Source organism: Gracilinanus agilis, chromosome 2, assembly GCF_016433145.1.
Source record: "Gracilinanus agilis isolate LMUSP501 chromosome 2, AgileGrace, whole genome shotgun sequence".
In the NCBI taxonomy this organism is placed as follows: Eukaryota; Metazoa; Chordata; class Mammalia; order Didelphimorphia; family Didelphidae; genus Gracilinanus; species Gracilinanus agilis.
Window position 1 is genome coordinate 343,136,697 of NC_058131.1, and position 27,038 is coordinate 343,163,734.

Below are 27,038 nucleotides of genomic sequence, written 5' to 3' on the forward strand. Positions count from 1 at the left end.
GAAGGCCGGAGTGGTTATGTGGTCCGTTCATTACCAAACAGGAAATAGTAGGTAGTAGCCCTGGGACATGAAACCACTCCTAACAGATTCCAAAAATCTTCTTTTTCTGTTAGAAATTGGATGTAAGAAACTGTGACTATGCATAAGGTGAAGATAGTTTCCTTTTTAAAGTCTATATTTAATAGACTCAGTATATTACTTTCAATGATGCCCTGATTCTTTCCCTCTGAACCTTTTGTTTTATTGTGTGCCTTCTTTTAAAAGTTTCAATGATTCTTTTCTTCCTTTTTGTTGGCATCACTATACTTAGCTCCTTGCTTCCCCACAATCCCTTCCTGCACAAAAGAATAAAAACCTCATCACTTGTTACAAATAAGATGTAAAGCAAACAAATTTGCACATTAGTCATGTTCAAAATTATTCCTCATTCGGGTGGTGGTGGTTGTCCTTTGTACTCAAAGAGGACCGAAATGGCATCACTATTTAAGGGTCAATGTGCAGTGGACTCACTGTGGCCGAGTAGACCACCATGAACTCACAAAGTCTACCACAGGTTGGGCAAATAGCTAGTATAAGCAATTTAGGATGTAGATGTCCTTACATGTGTGCATCTTATGTTTCTTTTGAGCTATTGCAATTCTGCTTTGCTTAAAGAGAATAGCACTTTTTTTTTTTTTTTTGATGTGGACATGCCAGGCAGTATGGTATTATGCTATTGTCTTTCATCTCACTTAATATGAAAGTTCTACTGAGAGACCTTGAGTGTCCAAACAATGCTTCTACTGAACTCTGTGTGAACTCTTGCCTTGTGTGAATTCTCTGGAAAAGTCTTTTGGGAAAACATACATTTGGCATTTGAAAAACATGGAAAGGCCATCTTAAGTTGCAACAGAGTCTGAATGTTTGGCAATCCAGTTTGAGAAAGGACTTTAGTGTCTGGTACCTCATCTTGTCAGGTGATCTTCCGAATCTTCCTAAGACAATTCAAATGGAAATGATTCTATTTCCTGGCAGGGTGCTGGTATACTGTACAGATTTCACTTGCACATAACAATGAAGTCAGCACAATGGCTTAGTAGGCCTTCAGTTTGACAGGCAGCTTAATACCTCTTCCTTCCCACAGCTTCTTTTGGGAGGCTTCTTCAAAGCCTCCTAAATGACAAGCTAGTTCTAGCAAATTGTGTATCAATCTCATCATCTATGTAGACATCCTTGGAAAGGACACTGCCAAGGTAAGTAAACTTATTGATAGCATTCAAAATTTCTCCATTTGCTGTAACTGATGGTTCCATATAAGGCTGATGTGGCACTGGCTGGTGGAGAGCCTCTCTTTCCTTTGTGTTGATCATCAGGCCAAAATTCACACATGTGGCAGAGAAGTGATACATGCTGGGAACAGGAAAATTGTACACCAACTGTCCTTCCACTTTAGTCTTGGCTTATAGCCTTTTCAAGTAAATAGTTTATCATCAGTAATTTACCTTATTTGACAACTCTAACACCTCTCAAGAAGTAGTGAATATTCTTCATTTCTGGTCCTTTGGAATTGTGACTAGTCAGAATTTTAATAGTCAGAATTATTAAGTCTTTCAAAGTTGCTTTTCTTTATAATGCTTTAGTCACTGTATAAATTATTCTCCTGGTTCTGCTCATTTCAATATTCAACAGTTATACAAGTCTTCCCAGGTTTCTCTGAATCATTCATTTCTTACTGCACAATAGTATTCTATTACATTCATAGTCTACCATGGTTAGCCATTTCTCTACTGATAGAAACCCCATTGATTTCCAGTTATCCTTTATTAAAACAAAAAAATGCTGCTTATGAATATTTTTGTACATATGGGTTCTTTCTTTGAACTTTTTGAAGTTTATACCTAGCAAAAGTATTATAAGGTCAAAGAATACATGCAGAGACAAAAAGAAAATGGTCTATTTTATCTCCTTTGATATGCTCTTTTCTGGTCAGTTCATTCAATATCCAATTACAAAAGATAACTTCCTTCTTGTTCCTCAAAACTTATATGATTTTTAAACTATCTATGCTATATATCTACTTGGAGCAAATATCCATTTGCATATGTGAGCTCTTGATCCAAAACTCATTTCTAAGAGGATGCTTTCTAGTTTGTCCAGAAGTTTTTGCTGAACAGAGAACTTTTTACTCCAAGAGGAAGTCTTGGATGAACTGGACCCTAAGTTACTCTTCGCTTCTGTATGATGGGTGAATGCCTAATCTGTTCCTCTGATCAACTTTTCTATTTTTTTAACTAGTACTAAATAGATTTTATGATTACTGCTTCATGGTATTGTTTGAGATCTGGCTATAGAATTAATCCCTTTCCTTTCTACTATTTTTTTCCTTGAGATTCTCAATATTTTCTTCCTCTAGATTAATTTTGCTATTTCCTTTTTTAAACATTACATAAAATAATACTTTGGTAGTTTGGTATGGTAGTAAATGGTATGATAATAGTAAATTAATTTACAAAGTATCATTTTCATTATATTGGCACAAGCTGGTCATAGGTAATTAATATATCTTTAATATTTAACTCTATTTCTATTACATCTAATTTCTAGAAAACACTTTCGGAGTCCCAAATGTTTACATTTTTTTGGTAGTTATTTAAATGAAATTTCTATTTCTATTCCTTCTTGATAGGTTTGGTTGGTAATACTGCAGAAAGGTCTTATTATTTAAGTGGGCATATTTTCAGATACCACTATTTTACCAGTAATTATTTCAATTAATTGTTTTGTTTCCAGTGTTCCCTAAGTAAAATATGTCATCTGCAACAGAGAAAATCTTATTCCCTCTCTCTCTAACTTTATTACTTTAATTTCTTTTTCTTATATCTAAAGCTAGCATTTCTAGAATTACATAAATAGAAGTGTTGATTTGATCATGGATAGCACTGTTTTACTCCCGATCTTATTGGAATAATACTGGCTCTTAATTTTAGACTGATACTATTCACCATACGAAGAAAAAGACCAACATATTCCTATGCCTTTTAATGTATGTTTATGTTTTTTTAAACAGAAAATGGTGTTTTATTTTATCAAAAGTTTTTCTTTTCGCCTGTTGAAATAACTGTTTTGAAACTGTTGAGCTAATCACATGATTTTTCAAAACTTTTACTAATATGGTCTATAATATATAGTTTTCCTAAAATTGAATCAACATTAATTGCTGGCATAAATCTCAGATGGTTATAACTTGTGGATTTTATTTCTAATATAAATTACATATGTGTAACATAGAAATTAGAACTTTAATATTTAGCATTAACATTCGTTATAGATATGTCTAGTTTTCTCTGATTTGTAATTTCTTGGTTTAGGAATCAAATCATATTTATGATCATTGAAGGAATCTGACAAACTGCCTTTTCCTCTCATTTTTGCCAATCATTTATGTAATACCAGAATGAACTGGTTTTTTAGAATATCTGATAGGATTTAGCAAATCATTAAGTTTTGGTTTTTCTCTCCTCTTTTTGGAGTTTATTTATGGTTTGGTAGTTTTCTAAGACTGTTATTTAAAATCTTGATTTCTTATTCTATTAATCTACATGTTTTAATATTCCTCTGTTTCATATCAGTTTTGTTGGTATGTATAATTGGGCAAAAGAGTTCATAATGATTTCCTTTACTGCCTTTTATTAGGAATTCTTCACTTTAATTTTTGGTGTTGACATTAAATTTTGCCTCTCTTTTTAAAAAACTAAGTTAGCTAAGTTTTTCTTTTTCATTAGGATTTTTCCCCTGTCTTTTAAATTAGCTTATAGTTTTACCTATCATTTCAATGTCTTCTTTGTTTTAAATATTGTTATTCTCTCCTTTGATTTTCAGAATTTCTGTTTTGGGGTTGAGTTCTGACTTGATGCTTTTTCACTTTTTTTTAGATGAATGCTTTATATATACATTGATCTAATCTTTCTCTTTTTTGTTGATTAAAGTTTTAATAGACATAAATTTTCTTATCAGGACTTCTTAGCCTGCATTCTAAAAGTTTTGATGCCTCAAATTTTTCGATGAAATTATTTATTACTTCTACAATTTGTTTTTTCATCTAACAATTCTTTAGGATTGTTATTTAATCTCCATTTAAATTGAAATAATTTATTTAAAGATGCTTTATTAACTATAACTTATACTGAATTGTGGTGAGCATATGTATTTAACATTTGTTTTGGCATTCATGAGGTTTATATGCTCTATCACATGGCTAATTTTTGTAAAGGTGCCATAGATAGTAGAGAAATATTTCTATTTACTTGTTTCCATTTATTATATTATACCTATTATTTCTAACTTCATTAAAATTCTATTCAAGCCCTTACCTTGTTTCTTTATCTTTTTTGTTAGATTGTCTGAAAGGAACCCACAAGGTCCTTACTTTTAGTTTTGTTGTCTATTTTTCCCTGAGATTGTATTTCTCCCTTTGTGCCTAAATATCAATAACTGACATTATTTTATTATTTATGGTTCCTTTAAACATAATACAGTTTCCCATAAATGTAGTTACTTTATCTTATGTCTATTTTTACTGTTGCCTTTATCTTCACTTCTGTTTTTCAGGGTTTGCTTGAAGCAAAATAAAAATGGTTTTGGTCATTATTTTAACTCTATGAATCTTTATATTTCAATTATATTTCTTGTAAACATTTTGTTGAATTGTGTTTTCTAATCCATTCTGAAAAGTTTTTCTGGTTTTTTATGGTTGAATCTACTCTATACACTGTCTTTACAAAAGTATGCATTTCCCTTCATCATTGACCCCTACTGCCCTCTCACCTCTCACAACTTTTCCTCATAAAGGAGGTGAGAGAAGGAAAGTGATCAACACTAGTTATTTATACAAGTGATTTTCTTCTAATAAACTGCCCCATCTCCCTTCTTTTCATCCAGATTCAGCTCACTGGTTCTTATATTTGGTTTCTTTTAATTGCCCTTCTGAAATTTATCTTTGTTTTACTTGTCAATGCTCTATTCTATCCAGTCCCTCTTAAAGCCCTTTTCCTAGTCTCACTTTGGTTTCCTTGTAGAGGTAAATGTTTTTCTACACTGACCTTTTTGTGCAAGTTTGTATGTTCAACTATGACATCTTTCTGACAAGACTCAGTATTCCTATTCCTTCCACATTTGAGAAACAATGTCCCACACCTCAAATTGTCCCTGAAGTATTCCATTCCCTATTATTTTTTGTTTTTTTTTCCTATCAAAATGGAATCCCCTCCCCCCACTCTTTACTTTTCATATTTGGCTTCCTCTGTAACATTTAAAGACAATAACATTCCTTTAGAAATCATTATTATTTAGCCTATTCTAAATAATCAAATGTCTTTACCTTTCTGGGTTTTCTCCTGACTTCAGTGTTAGTATTTAAAATTTTCAACTTAGTTCTGGTCCTTTTTTTTTTTTAAATCAGGAATGCTTAAAAGTAATATTCTCCAGGGGCAATTAGGTGGCTCAGTGAATAGAGCCAGGCCTGGAGAAAGGAGGTCCCGGGTTCAAATGGGACCTATGACACTTTCAAGCTATATGACTGAACCCCAATTGCCTAGACTTCGCCATTCTTCTGCCTTGGAATAGATATTCAGTATCTATTCTAAGTTAAAAGGTAAAGGTTAAATAAAACTAAGTACTATACTACATTAAAAGACCATATCTACTCTTTCACTAATCCCTAACTCAATTGGATTATACTGTCTTGCAAGACTATTCTTGTTTGCTAGCTTTTATCTTTTGCTTTCTGGAGTGTCACACTGCAATGTTTTCTTAGTTTCATACTTAACTGCTGCCAAGTTTTCTGAGATCCTGAGCTTTTGGTATTAGAACTCTTTAGGTCTACTTGGAATAATTTTTATTTCACTAAGAAGCACTTTTGACTGACATTTTGGGGAGTTTCTTTCAGGAGGTGATGGCGATTCCTTTCTATTTTCATTTTGCCCTCTGTTTCTAATATCTCTGGGCAGTTTTCATTTATTATTTCTTAAAATGTATTATCCAGGTTTTTTGCTTATCTGTGTTTTTAGTGACTCATTCTTTAGTGACTTAAATTCTCCCCTCTTCCCTGTTTCCAGTAAATACCTTACTTTTAATTCTATTTCTAAAATATTTTGAACTTGTTCTAACATTTCTTATTTCAGAGTCATGAACTGTGTTACCTGAAGCCCATGAGTTGGTAACTCTCACAAGCAATTATATGCTAAATTTGTACCTACTCTTTACTAAAGCTTTCAGGAGTAAACTGGTATTAAGAGTATAATCCAGGTTTATTTGACTATTGTGATAATATTTCATTATTTATGTACTTGTCTTAATATATTAGTATCTGTAATATTGGGGCAGTTAGATGCCACAGTTGATAGTGTTGGCCCTGGAGTCAGGAAGACTCATCTTTCTGAGTTCAAATCTGGCCCCAGACACTAGTTCTGTAACTCTGGGCAAGTTGTGTCATTCTGTTTGCCTCAGTTTCTTCATCTGTAAAATGATCTGGAGAAGGAAATGGCGAATCACTCCAGTGTCTGTGCCAAATGGGGTCACAAAGAGTCAGACATGATTAAAAAATGACTGAACATTTATAATATGTCTTTTCTCTTACTATTAAATAAATGTATTATCTTTTGAACCCAAAAGTCTTCATTAGCCAACAGAATTTCTAAATTCAAGTCACTACTTTGATTGGCTAGTTGTGTTAGAAAGCACCCTGGTGATAAGTGTGGTAAGAGAAGTGTATTTGTCCTAGGACAAAGTGCATTACCCCAAGGGAAGTATATTTACCCAGAAGATCCTGAGAAAGTCTAAATGTAATTGTGTTTTAGTGGTCTATTTCTGAGAACTTAGGTCTGCTACTGTGAGAGCAGGTTGGAGTAAGCCAAACCCAGAAAAAGAAGTAGGGTTTCTTAGAGGCTTAAATAAAGAAAATGAGTCACTGACAGTTCAGATATTAAATGGGGGCGTTAGGATATTATTCTTTACAATAAAGAATTTTTTAAAACAGAAAAAGTGAAAAAAATCTTCAAAACCTATAAACACATTTAGAGAAGCCTAACAATATAAACATTCCAAACCTGAGGAAGTGGGGAAGATGTCTTCTCATATTTTTTAGAGCCAAGTTTGTTCTTTGCAATTTTTATTTTCAACTGTTTTGTGCTTCTTGTACTTTCTATTTAATTGTCGTGGTCATCATTGTGCCTTCTGTTTTCTTGGCTCCGCTTAGTTCCCTCTCCAGTAGTTAATGAAGATTTTTCCATGCTTCATTATATTTATCATTTCTTATAATCCAGTAATATTCTGTTACATTCATATACCAAAATTTATTTAGACATTCCTCAATTGCTGAGTATTCACACCTCTACCAACAATGCCCATGTTTCTATAACTTCTCAACATTAACTAGTCCCATCTTTTGTCATCTTTGCCACTTTGCTGGATATAAGGGAATTGCAAGGTTGCTTTGATTTGCATTCCTTTTGTTATTAATGCTTTGGAACATCTTTCATATGATTTTTAATAGTTCATAATTCTTTTCACTGTTTTTTAGCTTCCCTGTTGTGCAGGCTAGATGAGAGGGCTTACTACTGTTTCGCTTTGAATTTTTAATCATTATTCAATTGGTACTGTGTCATTTGAAAATTTTTGCTGGAGTACATGAGTGAGAATTGGGGTCCTCTAAAGGCTTTCCATATAACCCTATTAACTAGAAAACTAAGTGTTCTTTCTACTCTAAATGTTGCCACCCAATATTCCTATAAGACACCTAAATACCTAAGAGTCAACTTCTTTATCCCTGTTTTTATAATTATTTTTAGACTTATTTGGCCAATTTAACAAATTATGTTTCTACTCCCCACCTTACTAAAATTTTCAATTAATCAACAACATCTCCATATATCACTACTGCACACTCTTTTCTACTACTAAAAGAATAGGAGCCTCCCTTCTGCATGCCTTCCTGTGATAGCTTATGTAGTACTCACTCTAAATTTCCTTATCATTTCAAATCTCTATTAAAAATTACTTCACTTTTTTCTTTCCTTGATACATATCTTGACTCCTAAATTGCTATCCACTTACAACCTAGCTCTACAAAATGTTTATGAGTATTTGATTGGTAATAGAGGTGACAAACCTAAAGAAATTGCATTACATATGGACAGCTCTTCTTTTTGCTATATTCTTTCTAGCATTTTATTCTGTCACCATTTTTTAGTAGAAATTTTAAGTTACTAGTGAATCCTAGATGCAGGATTAACTCATTTATGCCCATGACTTTACCACTGAAAGTAAAAGAATGATTATTACAATGACACCTAACATTTGTTATTCTACTGTTACTCTCAGAAATATTCATAATCCACACATCACTATCTTTATTTCATCTATTTTTTTAACTGTAATGACTCCAAGCAATTGCTTGAAATGTCATTCTAGACATATAGCATTTGATTTCCTGAATATTATAGATTAAGTACTTATTACTGGAAAAAGGATGCAAAAAGGCTTAGAGGAATAAGATAGCATAAGATATACATGAACAGCAGTCCAATAAGGGTGCTTACAAAAGTCAGCCAATATTAAGTAATTTTTATGTACCTGATATGGAAGCAAGTGCTACTTTGGAACTGAGGCCTAGGATTTGTTTTTGTCTTTGTAACTTCAGGATTTAGTACAGAGCCTTGCATACAGAACATGCTTAAAACAGCTTCAAAATTGTTGAATTTGAATTCCAAAATGAATTCTAAGTGTCACTATAACCTGCCCTCTAAAAGCTTAGAACTAAAAGATGGGGGTGGGGCATCTGAGTGGTTCAGTGGTTAAGAACCAGGCCTAGAGATAGAAGGTCTTGGGTTCAAATATGACTTCAGACAATTCCTACTGTGTGACCCTGGGGGTAAGTCACTTAACCCGCATTACCCAGCCCTTGCCACTTTTCTGCCTTGGAATCAATGCACCACAGTATTTATCCTAAGTCAGAAGGGAAGGATTTATTTAAAAAAAAAAAAGGAACTCAATGAGAAGACAGCAATGAGTTAAACACACATAGACCAATGTTTATCACCCAAGCATATGAGGACAGGATGAATTAAAAATATATTTGGATTTCATAATGAAATATTTGTTTTATTAAATTCCTACGCATAGTATAGAAAAATGCATTAATATTTCAGAAGCAGAAGAAGCCAAAGCTATATACTAGAATGAATTGTAATGAAAAAAGGCAAGGAAACACAAGCTCAGGAAAAAGTATTATAGTTATCAAAAGCATATGAGTGATGGCTGCTTTTGATATAACTTAGTTAAAACAACACCTAAAACTTGACCTCAGGCCAGTGGACAGAGTAATAAAGGATGTATTTAGGGAAGTCTAGATACATTATGCCATATTTCCCAAGCATTTAGTTTTATAGTTAATAATTATCTCTAAGACTCAAATGTTCATCCCCAAATACCTGCCAACAAGGAACTGAAAACACAGAATATCAATCTCAATCAAAGTGATTAATTAAATGTAAATCACATTTACAGGCAAGAGGGGAGACATAGAGCCTGGATAAAGACAAGGCCAATCAATGGGTTTATCTCTGAAATTAATATGAGAGAGCAAGAGTAAGATAAAATATGAATAAATACTAACTAAGTCTCCTGTAATAAAAAAAAAAGCATAAATAAGTTATTAAAGGGGACAAAAATATACAACACTGGTCTTGGAGTAAGAAAACAGGTTTGACCTTGAGAAAAGTCACTTAAGGAAACTGAGACATAGGAAATTATCTCTAAAATGAAGAGATTGGACCAGATGATGACTAAAGTTCCTATTGGCTCTAAATTCTAGGTTTGAAGCTTGGTAAAGTTTTTATCTTATTCTTCTAAAACAAGGACATTAATAAATTATAATCTAACAGGCTCCTCTAAACATGCCAAAATGTTATTGTGGGAAATGATGAACTATTTAAGGCTGTAGACAGTCCGATCTATACAGTAGTAAGTTCAAATGGTAGGTGGAAAGATTTGTCAGGAATAATTGTAATGGAAATAGTAATTCACAATATGCTAGATAAAATGAGCCTCTCTTAACAGAGTAGCAGCTTGTATTTTAGGGATTCTAAAGAGGTAGCTAAAAGGGTGATCACTAACATCGCAAATATCCAGGTCCTAATCCCACGCAAAGTAATGTATAAGACTCTATCAAGAGCTATAGGAAAGTGGAATAGGCTGTTTGAGAACATAGTGGTTTTCCTCTCTCAAGGGGCAGTTATAAAAACAGAACTGAGAGAAAGAAACCTGGAAGTGAGATCCCCTATTTAGTCAAGTCTTATTTCTGGTGACAATACCTCTGCTTGCCAGGCCAATGTGGAAGCGGAGAGTGCTGAGGTGCGACCAGCCCCCAGAACTGCAATTGTTTCCCCATCATCATCCACCACTTTGAAGTCCAAGTCTTCATTATACTTTCTTCTCTTCACTTGTCGTCCTGAACGCCGTTTCTGCAGAACAAACAAACCTAATCAGAAGAGTTCCTTCTGCCAAAAGCAAATGTCAGAGATTTGAGGTGCACAAGATTTAGGAGGGAAGTTCCATTTCTTTTATTCAGAATGGCACAAAACAGTCTAACAAGTTTTACCAGCATCTATCCAGGTGTTTGTGGACTCTTCCCTAGGAAAACCCCATACATGAAACTCAGACTTCACCAAATTGATGTTTTCACACTTGGTCAAAGAATTCCTTACTGTCTAATGAGTACAGAATCGGACTGGAATCAAAAGCTACATGCACCCTATCACGTCCTTTGTGTTATCTCTAAACCTCTATGAAAACTTTCCTACTATAGGTTCAGGTTACTTTTTTAACCCTTACTTTCTGTCTTAAAATTGATTCTTAGTACTGGTTCTAAGGCAGAAGAGAGTTAAAGGCTAAGAAATTGAGATTAAATGACTTGTCTAGGGTCACATAGCTAGAATGTCTGAGGCCAGATTTGAACTCAGGACCTCCCATCTCTAGGCCTGATTCTCTAGCTCTTTATCCACTGAGTCATTTCAGGGTACTTCCAAGCAAGACAACTATAAAGTAATTTTAAGAACTCTCAAAGCTACATCTGAAAACCATTCTCATTATTCTGTCATGCTATGTATGACCTTTTAGATTCATGGAAATTACTAGTCTTATGGATCTTAAGCCCCACTGACCTCTACCAACCTCACATATTCACAGTTCTACTTACTTAGTCTTGCCTTGCCTATTTGCTAACCCTAAAATGTTTGCCATTTTCTTATTTCTCATCTGATACACAAATTATGAAACCATTATTGTAGCTAAAAAAAATCTATGCACCTTTTTATTTACCAGCATGCTTTTATTCAGCATGCAAGAATACTGACTATCCTCAGATGTTGACTTAATCCTGCTCTTGAAGGTACCCCTTATGGCTATATATCTATGATTCTATGCTTCTATGAGCTACATAGTCTCAGAGACTTTGAGATTTAGGAAAAGTCCACAAAAGACTGAGATTGCATGATTAGCTGGTCCATTAAAAACAGAATAGTCAAGCAATAGAGGCACTTTGAGAAATTTAGCACTTACAGGATTTTCAGAACAAACTGAAGATTAAGTTCCAGGTAGCTGTTTTTTGTTTTTATCTTTGTAACCCCAGGCCCCACCACAGTACTCTAAGATTGATCAAAGTTTGTTGAACCAGAGGGGAAAAAAAGATAACTCAATCTATAAGGTGGGGAAAGTCCTACCTAGAGAAATATTCACCAGGAAACTGTTTTTAGTGGGCAATTAAAATGGTTTTGGTGAACTTCTCAACTGTTATGGAATAAAGAGCACACTCATATGCCTAGCTGAACATTTTAAAGCATTCAGATTTTACAGTGATAGTAATCTGAACTTCAAAATTCTTAGACGGACATAACTCCCTCTACAAAGAACATTAAAAGGGCACTGAGAAAAGGCCTATTCACCACTTCCTGAACCTCTGACCAAGACCTAGGACTCTTGCAAGATTCATAGAAATAAACCAGAAGTAGGAATAAATGAGCAAAAAAAATGGCAATAAGGTAGATTCCACTGAGAAGCTATCATCCAAAGTAGTTCCCAGACATAGCTATACCTGGCTGTCAGCAGACTCAGTGGATTCCTCTGTGTTCCGCAGAGATGGACTCAGTAGGCCTTGATCCAGCTCTAAGCTTTCAACTGATATATCATTTTTCCTTTTTCCTTTCTTCCTTTTCTCTACTGGAGTTGGTCCTTGCTCTTTGCTACAAGGAAAAATTAAGAGTTAAACTTTATGACATAATGAATTAAGTCTCTTGGTCAGTTTTTAAAACTAATACCAAATATGCACATAGATGATAAGACTGCTTACTCAAAATGATACACAGGCTGGGAAGTGGTTAAGAAAATGTATATTAAAGTCTAGCCAAAAAAAAAAACCCCAAAACCAAACAAACAGATTATTATGGTCCCAAGGCCAAAAGGATATTAATAAGATTTTAGTTTTTCATCAAAATAGAAAAGCTTTGCTTATATTTATCATAGGCAAAAGTCTTTTCAAGATTTACTGGTCTATTTGGAAGACAAAAGTATTCCTGGGTCAGATTCTTAAAATTAAAGCCAAAGATACTTCAACTTCTTTTCATTTTATTCAACTTACATGCAATCCTCATATGCCAAAGTAAGCCACAGTTTACATTTCCAGACTCACTGGAGAAAAAGATAAAGAATAATAATTACTAGAAAGGAAGATGCCAACCTGGCCTTCTTGGTTTTCATTTTCTGTGCAGAATCTGTGCTGCCCCTTTTTTCTTTAGGATCCTTGGACATTTTGGGCTCTCTCGGTTTCCTAGATTTCTTAACAGCCTCCTTTTGTTTCGGCTCTTTCTGTTTTTTAGGCTCTTTGGCCTTCCTGGGTTCTTTTGGTTCTTTAGGTTCTCTCTTCCTCTTTGGTTTAGGTTCCTTATCCTTGACTCCTTTCTCCATAGCCTCTTGTTCACTAGGATCCTTTTTCTTCCGTTTCTTCTTTACCCCAGTGCCTCCGCCTCCACTGTCCTCCATCCCATTATGGGATGTCATTTTCCTGGGAAAAAGGTTATCAACTTCTTCAGCTGAATAGAGGTCCTTCTCAATGATACAGTGACTGGCCAAATCTGTAATTTTCTCTTCTTGATCAGGGCTGCTAACAAATGAAGACTGAGACTTGTACTCACAAGTGACAGAGGCATCAGACATTGGGGAGCGACTCAGAACTTTTAAATTTGACAACTGCTGGATATAAGACAAAAAGAAAAGATTAATCCCTCAAGTACTTAAAGATCTATTATAAGCTCAAATGCATAGAGAGTTCCTGCTAGCAAATTTTACAAGTGACAAGTTAAAACCAGCAAAACCTGAGGTTTTGTGGGTTCTGGTAGGTATAGACACAAAATATCATAAGTCATATTCTTCTTCTATTTTTTTTTTAAATTGTAAACCCTTAACTTCTGTGTATTGACTTATAGGTGGAAGATTGGTAAGGGTAGGCAATGGGGGTCAAGTGACTTGCCCAGGGTCACACAGCTGGGAAGTGTCTGAGGCCGGATTTGAACCTAGGACCTCCTGTCTCTAGGCCTGGCTCTCAATCCACTGAGCTACCCAGCTGCCCCCAAGTCATATTCTTCTGAAGGGCACCTACCATTTTCTTCCACCAGAATGACTTTGGCACCAATGTCAAACACTTTTCCTAGGCCATGTTGTCCTAACCCAGGTATGGCATTTCTTATGCTTATCTCTTATATTAATTTGTAGGAAAAAAAGAAATAAATGTCGATATATTATCAGGAAGAGGGAAAATGACTGGATTCCATTTAGGCTCTATTATGTTATTCTCTATGAAATTCTCTTTATTTCCTTGTCCAAATATGAAAGATGCAGAGCATAGCAATATAGTTATAAACTGAAAACAAGGTAAACAAAATTAATTTTGCTATTTTAAAATTATAGCACATTTCTGACTAGAAAGAACATTACTTAGCTTCAATAATCCATCAATTAATAAGCATTTATCAAGTACCCACAATAAATGAGGGAGCCATGCTAAGTGGCTGGAATACAAACACAAAAATAAAAGGGTCCCTGACTCCCAGGAGCTTATATTATATTGGGTAAGATAAGACATACATATTGAAGTAAGCAGAAAGAAGAAATGAACAGCAAAGGCAGATTGGGAAAGGTTTTCTCCAAACAATGGGAGATGAACTGGAGAAAGTAGTTACTCTAAGAAGAGGTGACAAAAGAGTGCATTACCAATGTGAAGAATGGCTAGTGACAAGGCATGGAGACAGGAAATGGAATGTTCTGTGTGAGAAACAGTTTAGCTAGAACATGAGGAAGGGAGAAAGGCATAAAAGGATTATTGGGCTAGAAAGGTGGGTTGGAGTCAGGTTATGAGGGCTTTAAAAGACAATGAGAGATAATAGGTTAATCTGTAGAAAATAAGAAGACACTTAAATTTATCAAGTAGACCAGACCTGTGCTTTTGGAAAATCTCTAAAGGCATAGCATACAGCACTACATATGTAATGTGCTTTTATACTTCATATTTTTGGAGAAGGAAATAAAGAAGGGAGATCTTGGGGGAATAAGACAATAAAGCCTGAGCAGGAACCAATCTTTTTACCTCTTCAGAATATTTTATCCACGTTCAGTTCTCTTTTACTCCTCAAACTAAGAGACACGCTTAAGAAATGCCATCCAGGGTTAGGAAAGCATACCTAGTATTTTCTGTTTGGATGGACTGGAAAGGGAAACGATGAGGCAAGGAGATGAACTGGGAGTCTACTGCAGTGCATCAGGCAAAAAGATATGAGGGCCTGAACTAAACTGCTGACCACCTAAACCAGGGGTTGGCAACCTTTTTGGCTGTGAGAGCCATAAACGCCACATTTTTAAAAATGTAATTTCGTGAGAGCCGTACGGTGCTCACAGTGTGCACTCCTGTAACAGTACGAGCTCCTGTAACAGCGCCTGAAAAAAAAATTGACTTTATGGCTCCTGCAGAAAGAGCCATATCTGGCCCTCAAAAGAGCCAGATATGGCTCGAGAGCCACACGTGGCCGACCCCTGACCTAAACAGAAGAGGGATAGAAGAGATGATGTGGAGGTAGAAACTTCAAGTTTTGTTGATGATTATAAATGTGGAATGTAATACTACTGAGTTAGCAATCCTAGATAAATGGACGTATGATAATACCTTTGACACAAATAAGAGTTCAGAAAAGGGGTGGACTTTTTTAGGAAAGATAATAAATTGAGTTTTGGACATGGTGATTTTGAAATGCCTTTGGAACATCTAGACTGAAATCAGAACTGGCAATTTAAGAGATCATTACTATCTTCGGAGAGTATAGTTTCAATCAATGAGTTCAAAAGCACAGGCTGCAAAGAACTGAAAAATAATAAGAGAAGATGAGGCAACAAGTACAGTTTTTTCCTCTAGAAGTTTATTTTGAAATGAAGAAAAATTATGAGGTGAAGTCTTGAGGGACTGGTAGGGTTTTTTTAAAGACTGGGGGAGACTTGGACATTATTCATAAGACTTAGCTCTAAATGATTTTTGGTTGATTCCAAAACAAAATATGTATTTTAAAAAAAATGAAGATGTACTGGCATTGAGAATATTTTAAAGAACATGCCAAAGGTCATGAAGGAAATTGAAAGGTATCATAAAAATGTTTTAATTTCATTTGAAATTGAGACTTTGAAGATAACACTAATTTAAATCCACAGTCTGGCATGTTTGACAACAAAAAAAGTTAAATCATACTTCATTACATACTTGTATTATATTAGAAGCTTCTTACATACACATAATTGCATAACTAGGATAAGATAATTGACCAGGTTTAAATTACAGATCTTAAGGGGGCTAGTAGAGAGGTTAAGTGGATGGAGAACCAGGCCTTGAGACTGGAGGTCCTGGGTAAATCCATTTGAAAATGTGACACCGGACACTTCCAAGCTGTATGATTCTTAACAAGTCACTTAGCCCCCATTGGTCTAAATATAGATGTCCCTTCCACATTGCAGGAGTTAGGGGAGTGGCACCCCTGAGATCTGGAAAATCCACAAAAATTTTTTTTACTTTAATATTCTTTTCACAGACTTTGACTTTATTTTAAGTTTAAAAAATAAATTATATGTATTTATGGTTTTAAAAGAAAAAAGTTGATATTATACAATGCTATACAGTATTTTATGTATTTCTGAATTTGTAAATTTTTTTTCATTGGCCTGTGCTGGCCTTAACATGTCAACTGCGGCTTCCATTAAATTTCCCCAAAATTCCCATTTAATTTCTTATGCTGACCCATAATAAGTCAAAACCATGATGGGCAAAGTCACAATGTGGAAAGGATTCCTATATTTTGTTAAAGCATAATATGTATTTATGTAGACTATTTTTAATATATATGTAAAATATGTTGTATGTGTGTATCTATACATATGTACATATGTAACACCTTAAAGATCAGTTACCTTTAAAAAAGTTTTTTTAAACCTATCGGAGAACTAAATGACTATGGTTCAACATCAGTTCTCCTAACTTCAAGTCCTATTGCTTTTTCTACTTAAAACACACCTTCATCAGTGAGATCTTGGAATGTAAGTCTATCAGTATGAAAGTGGCCTTTGTACAATTTGGTGTATCTGTATATCTCCTGCTCCCCCCCCACCCCCCAACTATTGGAAGTTAATTCATCAAAATAGAAAATAGTCCACATGGCAAAATCTCAGCAATTTTTAAAACCAGGACTATTTGCTGCTCAGTTTTAAAGTTAAGAGAGCTGTTAATAATAACATCACCCGCTGTTGGTATAACCCTATATTTTATATTGAGGAAAGATAAAGGGAGATGGTACAACAATCAAAATGCCAGTGGTTATCTTCATAGAATTAAGATAGTCATAACCCAATTCTTAGCAGAAAATAGTTTTTTACTGCTGTTTTTTGCGTAACTATATTTCACAAGGAAGGGTTCTGTGGGGGAATAATGGGGAAATGACAGCATTGAAAAAAAAGCAGCAAAAAAAGAGCATTTCAAAACAAAAGAAAAACAAACAAGGAAATGATGAAAAAGAGTGGGGGGAGCCCCAATACAAGATACCAAAATGAACTAGAATGTCATATTTAGACAAAAACAACAACTCTGTGAGTTCATACTCTTTGACTCAGAAATTATATAATTGGGACTATCTGTGGGAAGGGTTTTGACAATAAGAAAAAATATTTGTACATATTCCCATTGATATTATTTGTGATAAAAAGCTAGAAACAAGATATGCATCCAGAAATAAAGGAATGGATAACAAATTATGGTATAAAAATGTAATGGAATCATTACTATATTGTAAGGAATTAAAAATACAACTAATTCAGAGAAACACGAGAAAACCTGTATAAGTACTACATATATAGGGTGAAGAAAACAGAGCCAAAAGAATAATATGCATATTAACTTCTGCAATAAATACTAAGAAGCAACAAAACTGGTCAAATACAACAGTCACTATTAGTACAATATTATCAAATTGTTGTTGTTACTGTTCAGTCATTTTAGGAATGTCAGACTTTTTGTGACCCCACTTGGGATTTTCTTGGCAAAGATATTAGAGTGGTTTACCATTTCTTTCACTAGTTCATTTTACAGGTGAGGAAATGAAGGCAAACAGGATTAAATGAATTGCCTAGGGTCACACCTCTAGTAAAAATGTCAGCTAGTAAGGCTAAATTTGAACTCAGGAAGATGAGTCTTCCTGACTCTGGGGCCTGCACCAAATCCACTGTACCACTTGCCCACCCTACATCATAATTAAAGGTCAAATTTTCTTATTAACAATTGATAAACCTTTATGGAAATGCACTTTCTGAGTGGTATTGTTGAGAAGTAACTGTGTGTCAAAACAATTCATTAAAAAATTCAAATGGTAGGGGGCAGCTGGGTAGCTCAGTGGAGTGAGAGTCAGGCCTAGAGACAGGAGGTCCTAGGTTCAAACCCGGCCTGAGCCACTTCCCAGCTGTGTGAACCTGGGCAAGTCACTTGACCCCCATTGCCCACCCTTACCAATCTTCCACCTATGAGACAATACACCGAAGTACAAGGGTTTAAAAAAAAAATTCAAATGGTATGAAAATCAGAACAAAACAAAACAAAAAACCCTATCTAGTTACTAGGAGAAGACTAGAAAAATTGATCAATGCAACAAAAATGAGAACCCAGAAATAGAACTCAGTTAATAGAAAAAGATTTATCCACTGGATTAGAAAAATTCAAATTAAAACAACCCAGAGGTACCACCTATCAGATTGGCCAAGCAATAAAATGTTGGAGGGGATATAGTAAAATTGGAACCCTAATGCATTGTTGGTAGAATTGTGAAATGATCCAACCATTCTGGAAGGCAATTTGAAACTATACCCAAAGGTCTATAAAATTGTGTGTACCCTTTGATCCAGCAATATCACTACTAGGTCTTTATTCCAAAGAGATAAAAAAAAAAGATGAAAAGGACTTACTTATTCAAAAATATATTTAGGAGCTCTTTTTGCAGTGGCCAAGAATTGGAAATTGAGGGGACATCCATCAACTAGGAAATGATTGAACAAATTATGACATATGGTGGTGATGGAATACTATAGTGCTGGAAGAAATGATAAACAGGATGATTTCAGAAAAAGCTGGAAAGATCTACATCAGTGGTTCCCAAACTTTTTTTGGCCTACCCCCCCTTTCTAGAAAAAATATTACTTAACCTCCTGGAAATTGATTTTTTTTAAAATTTTAATAGCAATTACTAGGAAAGATAAATGCACCTGTGGCCATCACCCCCCGCCTGATCACTGCAGCACCCACCAGGGGGCGGTGGTGCCCACTTTGGGAATCACTGATCTACATGAACTGATGCAGAGGGAAATAAGCAGAACTCAGAACACTGTTACACAGTAACAGTAATACTGTATGATGATCAACTGCAAAAAACTTTGCTAGCAAACTCTCAGTAATACAATAATACAGGACAATTCTAAAGATCTTATGACAAAGAATGCTATCCACCTCCATAGAAAGAACTGTTGAAGTCAAAATATAGATCAAAGCACATTATTTTTCACTTTAGTTTATTTGGATTTTTATTTGGGGGGTTTTGTTTTTATGAGTATTTTCTTATAACAATTACCAATATAGAAGTAAGTTTTGCATGATAATACATGTATAACCCAGACTAAATTGCTCATCATTGTTAGGAGGGAGGAGGGATGGAAGGGAGACAATTTGGATCTTGTAATTTTGGGAAGTATATGTTGAAAACTGTTATTACATGTAATTGGGAAAATATCTTTGAATAAAACTATAATATATAATACACATAACAGTTTATATATGATAAGGCTTCCACTAAAAAACTTTAAAAAATTAAAGTATATCCTCCCACCCTGCCCCAAGGATCATACTGTCCCAGCCATATAAATATAAAAAAGGGGAGAGAAGGATATTTGTCTCAACTGTGGAGGGCCATTTTTAAATCTTCATACATACAAACTGACAGATTTACTTACATAAAGATGATTTTTTTTAAAAATTGCCACTGTCATGGAAGGCTATCAGTGTAATGTCCAGGTTAAGGGAGGATTCCCTATAGATATGGGCTTTCTGTTTACCTATTTGGTGATCCTCAATTTCCATTTTTCAGCTACATGACTCAGGTATAAAGCAATAGAGACTGAAACTAATTTATAGGATAATAATAATGGCAGATTGTAATAAGCATTTTATTGGCTACAAAAATTAAGTCCAAAATAAAAAATTCAAAAAATTTATTTCTGTGATATTACAATACATATATACATCAAAAACTTATACCATCATTTAAAAATACATAAATATAATACCTATCTCTAACACTAGAAGCCATGTTTCCATAATTTTTTTGCATTTCTTGTATGCTCAGATGTGTTCTGTTATCTTCAGAGAATGAAGAAAAAAATCCAAGGATGTGGATATTATTTTGTTAATTCCACACAAGAAAGAAAAACTCTTAAGTCATGTCTTTTAATAAATGTTATTCCAGATTTTTTTAATACTATCTTTTATTTATTTAATTAATTTAGGGCATTTTTCCATGGTTACAGGATTCATGTTCTATCCCTCCCCTCCTCTCACCCCCTCCCATAGCCGACACACAATTCCACTGGGTTTTAGACATGTCATCGATCAAGACCTATTTCCATAGTATTGATATTTGCACTAGGGTGATAATTTTGAGTCAATATCCCTAATTATATCCCCATTCACCCATGTGATCAGGCAGTTGTTTTTCTTCTGTGTTTCTACTCCTATAGTTCTTCCTCTGAATGTGGATAGCATTCTTTCTCATAGGTCCCTCAGAGTTGTCCTGGATCATTGCATTGCTGCTAGTACAGAAGTCTATTACATTGGATTGTGCCACAGTGTATCTGTCCCTGTGTTTAAGGTTTTGGTTCTGCTCCTTTCACTCTGCATCAATTCCTGGAGGTCATTCCAGTTCACATGGAATTCCTCCAGTTCGTTATTCCTTTGAGCACAATAGTATTCCATCACCAACAGATACCACAATTTATTCAGTCATTCCCAATTGAAGGGCATACCCTCGTTTTCGAGTTTTTTGCCACCACAAAGAGTGTAGCTATAAATATTTTTGCACACGTTATTTTTCCTTATGAAGATTTTTTTTTAAATTGAGGAAGTATATAAAACGTCTATTGTTATTGGTATATGTAGGAGACAGAAGGATAGGAAAAGAAAGATTATGCTATTGGGGGCAATAAAATAGGATCACTGTCTTAATTTTTCTTCATCTATAGAATAATTTAAGAGTTGACATTTTCATTTTTTTAATGATTAGAGCTAAAATTTTGATCTCTTTTTATCTGAGGCCAGAACAATTTTTATCTGTGCGAAAGTGTAGCTAGTTCTTTAGATTATGAGCAACTAAGGAATAGGAAGGAATAGTTTTCTATTACATCAAGTCTAAATTTTCTTCTTTCAAACTATTGCCTATTGTTGCCATTTATTTTCTGGGGTCAAGCAGATCATGCTTAATTAATCTCTACACATGACAGTCATTCAGGTACTAATAGACGGTTATCATGCCCTCCCCTACTACAAAGTTTTCTCTTCTCCAGATAATTCTATTTCCTCATATGGCATGAACTCTAGACTCTTCACTACACCAGCTGCCATCTTTTTCTAGCTTATCAATGTCCTTCCTAAAATATGTTGTTCAAAGTTGATCACAATATTTCAATAAATGGGATAAATTATCTCTCATGGAGATATTATTGATGTTATTTTTCTATTAAAGAAAATTAAACCTATGAACATACCAGCCTTTCTAGCTACTCGAATGCTACTTTTCTAGCTACTGCAGTACTTTCTAGAACTGCCACTCAGTATAGTTTAACCTTTATGAGGGTAGGCACTGTTTCTTTTCTTTCTTTTCATCTTCATATCCCCTAAAGCTAGCCCAGTACTTTGCACATAAGGTGCTCAAAATAAATGCTTGTTGAATTGAGTTGCACTTATAACTGTTTACTGACTCATAACCCCATAGTCTACTAAAACCACCTGGTCCTTTTTCAGATAAATGTTCTGTATGCACATCTTCCCAATCTTCTACTCATGAGTTTGATCTTCTGAACCCAAATGTAACACTTTACATTTATTCCAATTCAATTGTCTTTTTTCATTTAGTCCAACATTCTAGCCATTGAGATTCTTAGGAATCCTGCCATCCAACATATTAGCTAGCCATACTAGTTTTGATTTGTCTGTTAAGTGATATGCATCCCATCTTTGCCTTTATCCAAGTCACTGATGAAATAAGTAAACAAGCCCAAGCCAGGGATACTCCACTAGAGACCTCCTCTCAAGCTGACACCTAATCATTATTAACTACTCTTTGGATCTGGTGAGCCAAGCAATTTTGAATCCACCTAACATATACTATGAATTGCTACATAAGAAAAGCACCAGACTCATGTCAAAAGCTTTGCTAAAATCTAGATAAATTAAATATACAACAATCTGCCAATCTACTCTTCTATTAGCCAATTAAGAAAATGAGAGTATTAGTTTAGCATAGCTGTTCTTGATTAAACCATACTGGTTCTTTTGTGATGACAACTTCCTTTTTCAGATGTTCACTAACCATTCATCCCTTTAATTCAATGATTCAATTAATTCAAAATGTTCCAGGAAGCTCACTGGTCTAGAGTATGAAGAGTACATTCTCTTCTCATTTTGGAAATTTAGGTTTTTTGTCTTTCTCCCATCCTTCAGTACACTGTCTACTCTCTACATCTCTGTGATCTTTCAAAGATAACTGATAAATAGCTAAGCAAACACATCTGACAAGTTATCTGAGTAGCCATCAATGTAGTTCAACAGAGCCTGGTGCCCTGAATTTGAGCATCAAAGAATTTATTTAGTTCTTAGTAGGAACACAGTAGAACTGTGCTAAGAATTAAGAATATAAAGTAAAAACCACCCTTGCAACCCAGAGAATGCAAATTCTTTTAGGAGAGGCAATATTCAAATAACTATATATACACAAATAATCCCAAGATGGAATGCACTTAGAGTAGGGAGAGCCAGAAAAGGCCTAAAGAAGGCAGGATTTGAGTTGTATCTTGAGAGAAGCCAAGAAGCAGGAGGTGGAGGGAAAATATTTATAATTATAGGGCTAGGTTGTGCTTTTGTATTCATCCTCTCCTGCCTGGTCCAGCTTCTAATTTGGTGATTGAGATCATTTGTAAGCATGATCATCTCTTCATAACAGATGGCATTTATTGAGTACTTTAAAGTTTATAAAAGGCTTTATTTATTATGTCATTGGAGACTCTAAATAACCCTCTAAAGTAGGTGCTATAGCTATTACCATCCTTATTTTATTGATGAGAAAATGGAGGTCAGGGAAGTTAAATATCTTGTCCAGAATTACATAGAGGGAGGATTCAAAAATTTGTCTTCCTAACTACAAGACCAAAAGTGCTAAATCCTTTTTCTCCTTAACAAATTATTTGTCTTTGTGGCTTCAGAACTTAACTTTTGATAGTTTCCCAAAAGGTCCAATTTCCTTTGTAGAAAGAATGTGGGATGTGGAATCAGAAGATCTAGATTAAAATCATAATGTTGTTGTTTGCTAACCTTTGGCAAGTTATTTCACTTGTCTCTTATTTTCCTCATCTGTATCATAACAGAATTGAACAATATGATTTCTAAGATCATTTCCAGTTTTAAATCTATGATCCCATAAATTTTAGGCCATGAAAACCTATCTGTCCTTTCTCTGAACCCTTTAGAATTTGATCTCCCAAAAACCTATGATATGTGTTCATCTATTCCTAGCTTTCCTAACTTCTATCACAAACTACCCAATCAATCTATTTCAGGAAAACAAACCTGAGTAAAGAGAAATAGGCCTAGTATGATAAAGAATATCCAAGGGTTAGAGCCACTTATAGCCACTTATATCTCCAGGATAAATGAAGTGACTAAAGGATAAAGGAGGTAACTGCAGTGTCAATGTCATACAGCCTGATCTTAAGAGAATCTCTGAACAGCAGAGAAGGAGTTTCCAAGGAAACTAGAGTAGAGGACAAGACTTCAACAAGATGCCCAGTCAGCCAATGAGCTTGACAGCAAAGGAGACTCCTAAATGTGTGGCAGATAGGACTCGGTGGGCAAAAGGGCAAAGTTGTTAATTTTTTAGGCTAGAGTTACCCACAGCCAAGGAAGTAGATTTTTAAATGGGCTGAAATAGCTAGCAGCTTTGTTCAATGGAACCTACTTTGACTAGCACTCTAGAGCTTCATCAAGAATCCAACACAAACAGGACTGGGTTAGCTGTCTCCAGGTAAGAGATGAAATAAAGAAGGAAGTAGGCCAAGTTTTTGTTCCCTATTTCATATATTTATCTGACAGCTTATATTCCCTATATATTTGTAAGGAAGACCAGCAGCAAACAACCATTCAATTACAAAAGTCCTTTTATTCTTCCCATAATTAAGTCCCCTATCTCTCTCCCCACACACGCTATTCTTAGGTACTGGTTGCTTCCCCTAATGCCAAACGTGGTCAAATCTCCCCTACCCTGAAAAAAACTGTCACTAGATCTTACCCTTCCCACAAGCTGTATCTCTCTTTCCATTCTGAGTCAAAATACTAGAAAAAGCTTCCTTGACTTGATGCCTCAAAATCTTTCCGCCAAATAACTCCTCAATTCTTTAAAATATGTCTTCCAAACTCATCACTCAACTGAAATTGTTAAAGTCCTCATTCTTTTGTATGTATCCTAACTGCTGTATTTGATACTGTTATCTACCTTCTCCTCCCGGATTTCCTATTTTTTCTTTCCCTCTCTTTCTGTCAGTTTATCTCACTCCTCAGTGTCCTTTGCAGGCTCGTTATACATGTCATGTCCCTAACTATAAGTGTTCTCTAAGGTTGTGTCTTAAGCCTTCTTCTGTTTTCTCCCTCTATGTTTTCTCGTCGTAATCTCATCCCATGAGTTTAACTATTATCTCTATGCAGATGACTCAGATTTATATATTCCATTCAAGTCTTTCCCATGAGTTCATGTCCTATATTGTCAATGCCTATTGGACATTCTGAACTGACTGTCCCAGAAACATTTAAAACTCACCATATCCCAAACTAAACTCATTCTCTTCCCACTCCCAATCCCCCAAGCTATCCCTATCTTCCAAACTTCCCTATTTTTATCAAACGTAACACCATCCTTCCAGTGTCCCAGGTTAGTAATGTGTGGGATGAGATTCAGTGTGTAATTCTCATAGTATTTGGCTTGTAACCCCAATTTCCAAGACCCCTTAGTATTTACTATTTCTACAACAAAAATTGCCCCTCAATCCCATCCCATAAAATGTTTAGTTTTCCTGACCTATTTTCAAAAACCTTGAGAAGAGTGTAGCCTGGGAAGAAAGTCAACTATGAGATAAGCTAAAGGAGTAAAGAACAAGAAGTTTCAAAAGTATCTCTACTGTCCCCAGGTTGAAAATCCCATGATAGTCACAGGTTTTTTCGTCATGGGGGTTTTTAGGGGTATGTAATATTGAAAATCATGTGCTCAAGATTTGAAACATCACAGCCTCACACCTCCTGCCCCTCCCCACCCCCTACCCCAAGGAATTGGACAGGGGGAAGGAGGAGAGTCTTGCATCAGGATTATTATAAAAGTCTGTAGTTGTAGGTAGGACATTTTTGCCCTGAATAAGCAGCTTGTGTGGGCAGAATCCCTTCCCTTTCCCCATTGTCTTCTCCAAATAAAGCTGCTTTTTCTCTGCCAGTATCCTGTCTGCTCATTAGAATGATTTCTGGGGTGAAAATTCCCCCCAAATTCCACTGCACACAGTAACCTCAACTGTATCCTGAATTTTCAACTCACCCTTACCTCATATATCTATTGTTCAACCTTCATTTTCCAACAAGGCCAATGGCATAATAGGGTGATGTCTTAACTGGTATGTGAACTAGATTTAAGTGAGGCAGAGCTGCACAGTCATCATCTTCACTTTCTTTTCCAGACTCATCCAAGTTCAATGGCAAGACAAAAGTCAGAACAACTGGTGATGGCTTAGGATACAGCTGATGACCTTGGCATCTCTGAAGTCTGACTAAACTCTAACTGCTCCACAGTGTTTGCTTCAGTCACCTTCATGGCCACTGGAACAAATTGTTCTCACTCATTCATTCTGCTGAAAGTTTCTTGTGCTTGGGGTTGACATTTCCCTAACTAACTGATGTATTTGAGGTCTGTCTGCTACCCTCACCCTGAGTTAGCCTGCCTACTTAAGATGGCTTTACAGGTATGAGGCCACAGTACATATTACAGCTTCTTGGAGCCACAGGTGAGAATTAGGTGAGAGGTAAACATTACAGGCAGTTTAGCAGCCTTGAAGAGTTCAGCAAGCCTACATATCTAATTAGCCGCCCAATCTTGTATTTGAACCTCTCTCTACCACATTAGTTAAGGTCTACACTATCCACTAGGTCAGTGATGGGGAAACTACAGCCGGTTCGAAATGTTCTATCCAGCCATGCGACATTATTCCTAATCTGACAAATACAATGAGTAGGATACAATACAATGAAACTTTGAAAGAGTTGCCTTAGAAAAAGAATGACAGATGAGCATTTCCTTTCCTTTGGCCCCCTCTTTAAAAAGTTTGTCAGTCACTGCACTAGGTCATACTGCTGCACTATTAGTAATCATAATAAAATACAACTTACACACACAAAAGTAACAATATTTCAGAGGGTAGAAATGGAAATATGTCAAATAAGAGAAAAAATTTTCCCTCAACTTCTTTTGTTTCATATTGTAATTTGAAGCATAATCAGTTATTATTACCTTTCTACCTCTCTAAAGTTGTACTGCATAAGGGAGAAAATATCCAGTGTCTGAGACTCCTTGACCCATTGAGCTAAATTTTAAGTCACTATGCAGATAGAAGAATCAAGAAAGCAGATGCCTTGAGAAATAAAAGAAAGAGGCTAATACTGCTAGTATTAATTCTTATTAATAGGTACCTAGATATTTTAGACACAAATTCAAGGGAGGTAGAGTCACCAACCTGTTTTTCTTTCTTCTGTATCTTCATTATCATCAATTGGGGAGGAGGGAAATCTTTTTTCTATTAAAAAAAAAAAACAACTCAAAGTGAAACTCAAAATACTGTTAACTTAAAAAATAAAAATATTGTCCTCAAAGCTGACTATACCATAAAGAAAATATTATGAGGGATTATATAGTCTATTTTTATCCAAGTTTTAAATTTTATCTTACCAGAGAAAGTTTATAGCCATAGGTGTTAAGTGAACAATCAAAATTATATATTGAGTTTTACTAAATGTATATGGTAAGGTCCATTCGTGGGGTATGGCTCCCTAGCCTCATGGAAACTGCAGAATACTAGGGGAGATAAGGTAGGCC

The 27,038-nt window shown here is 35.2% G+C and overlaps 1 protein-coding gene across 2 annotated transcripts in view; it reads right to left on the reverse strand.

Annotated features, from left to right (window-relative positions):
- CHD6 (chromodomain helicase DNA binding protein 6) overlaps positions 1-26,715 on the reverse strand; it is a 118,949-nt gene extending 92,234 nt beyond the window's left edge. Inside the window, exons 1-4 of one of the 2 annotated variants that reach the window (XM_044664329.1) lie at positions 26,680-26,715; positions 12,767-13,278; positions 12,125-12,272; positions 10,347-10,496 (exon numbers count right to left, since the gene is read on the reverse strand). In XM_044664329.1, coding sequence (XP_044520264.1) covers positions 10,347-10,496; positions 12,125-12,272; positions 12,767-13,278; positions 26,680-26,712 — 843 coding nt within the window. In that variant the 5' untranslated portion in view covers positions 26,713-26,715. Of the gene's footprint in view, positions 1-10,346; positions 10,497-12,124; positions 12,273-12,766; positions 13,279-21,502; positions 21,808-26,679 lie in introns of those variants that run through there. The other variant, XM_044664330.1, reaches the window with a different exon arrangement.
- Positions 26,716-27,038: the final 323 nt, after the last annotated feature.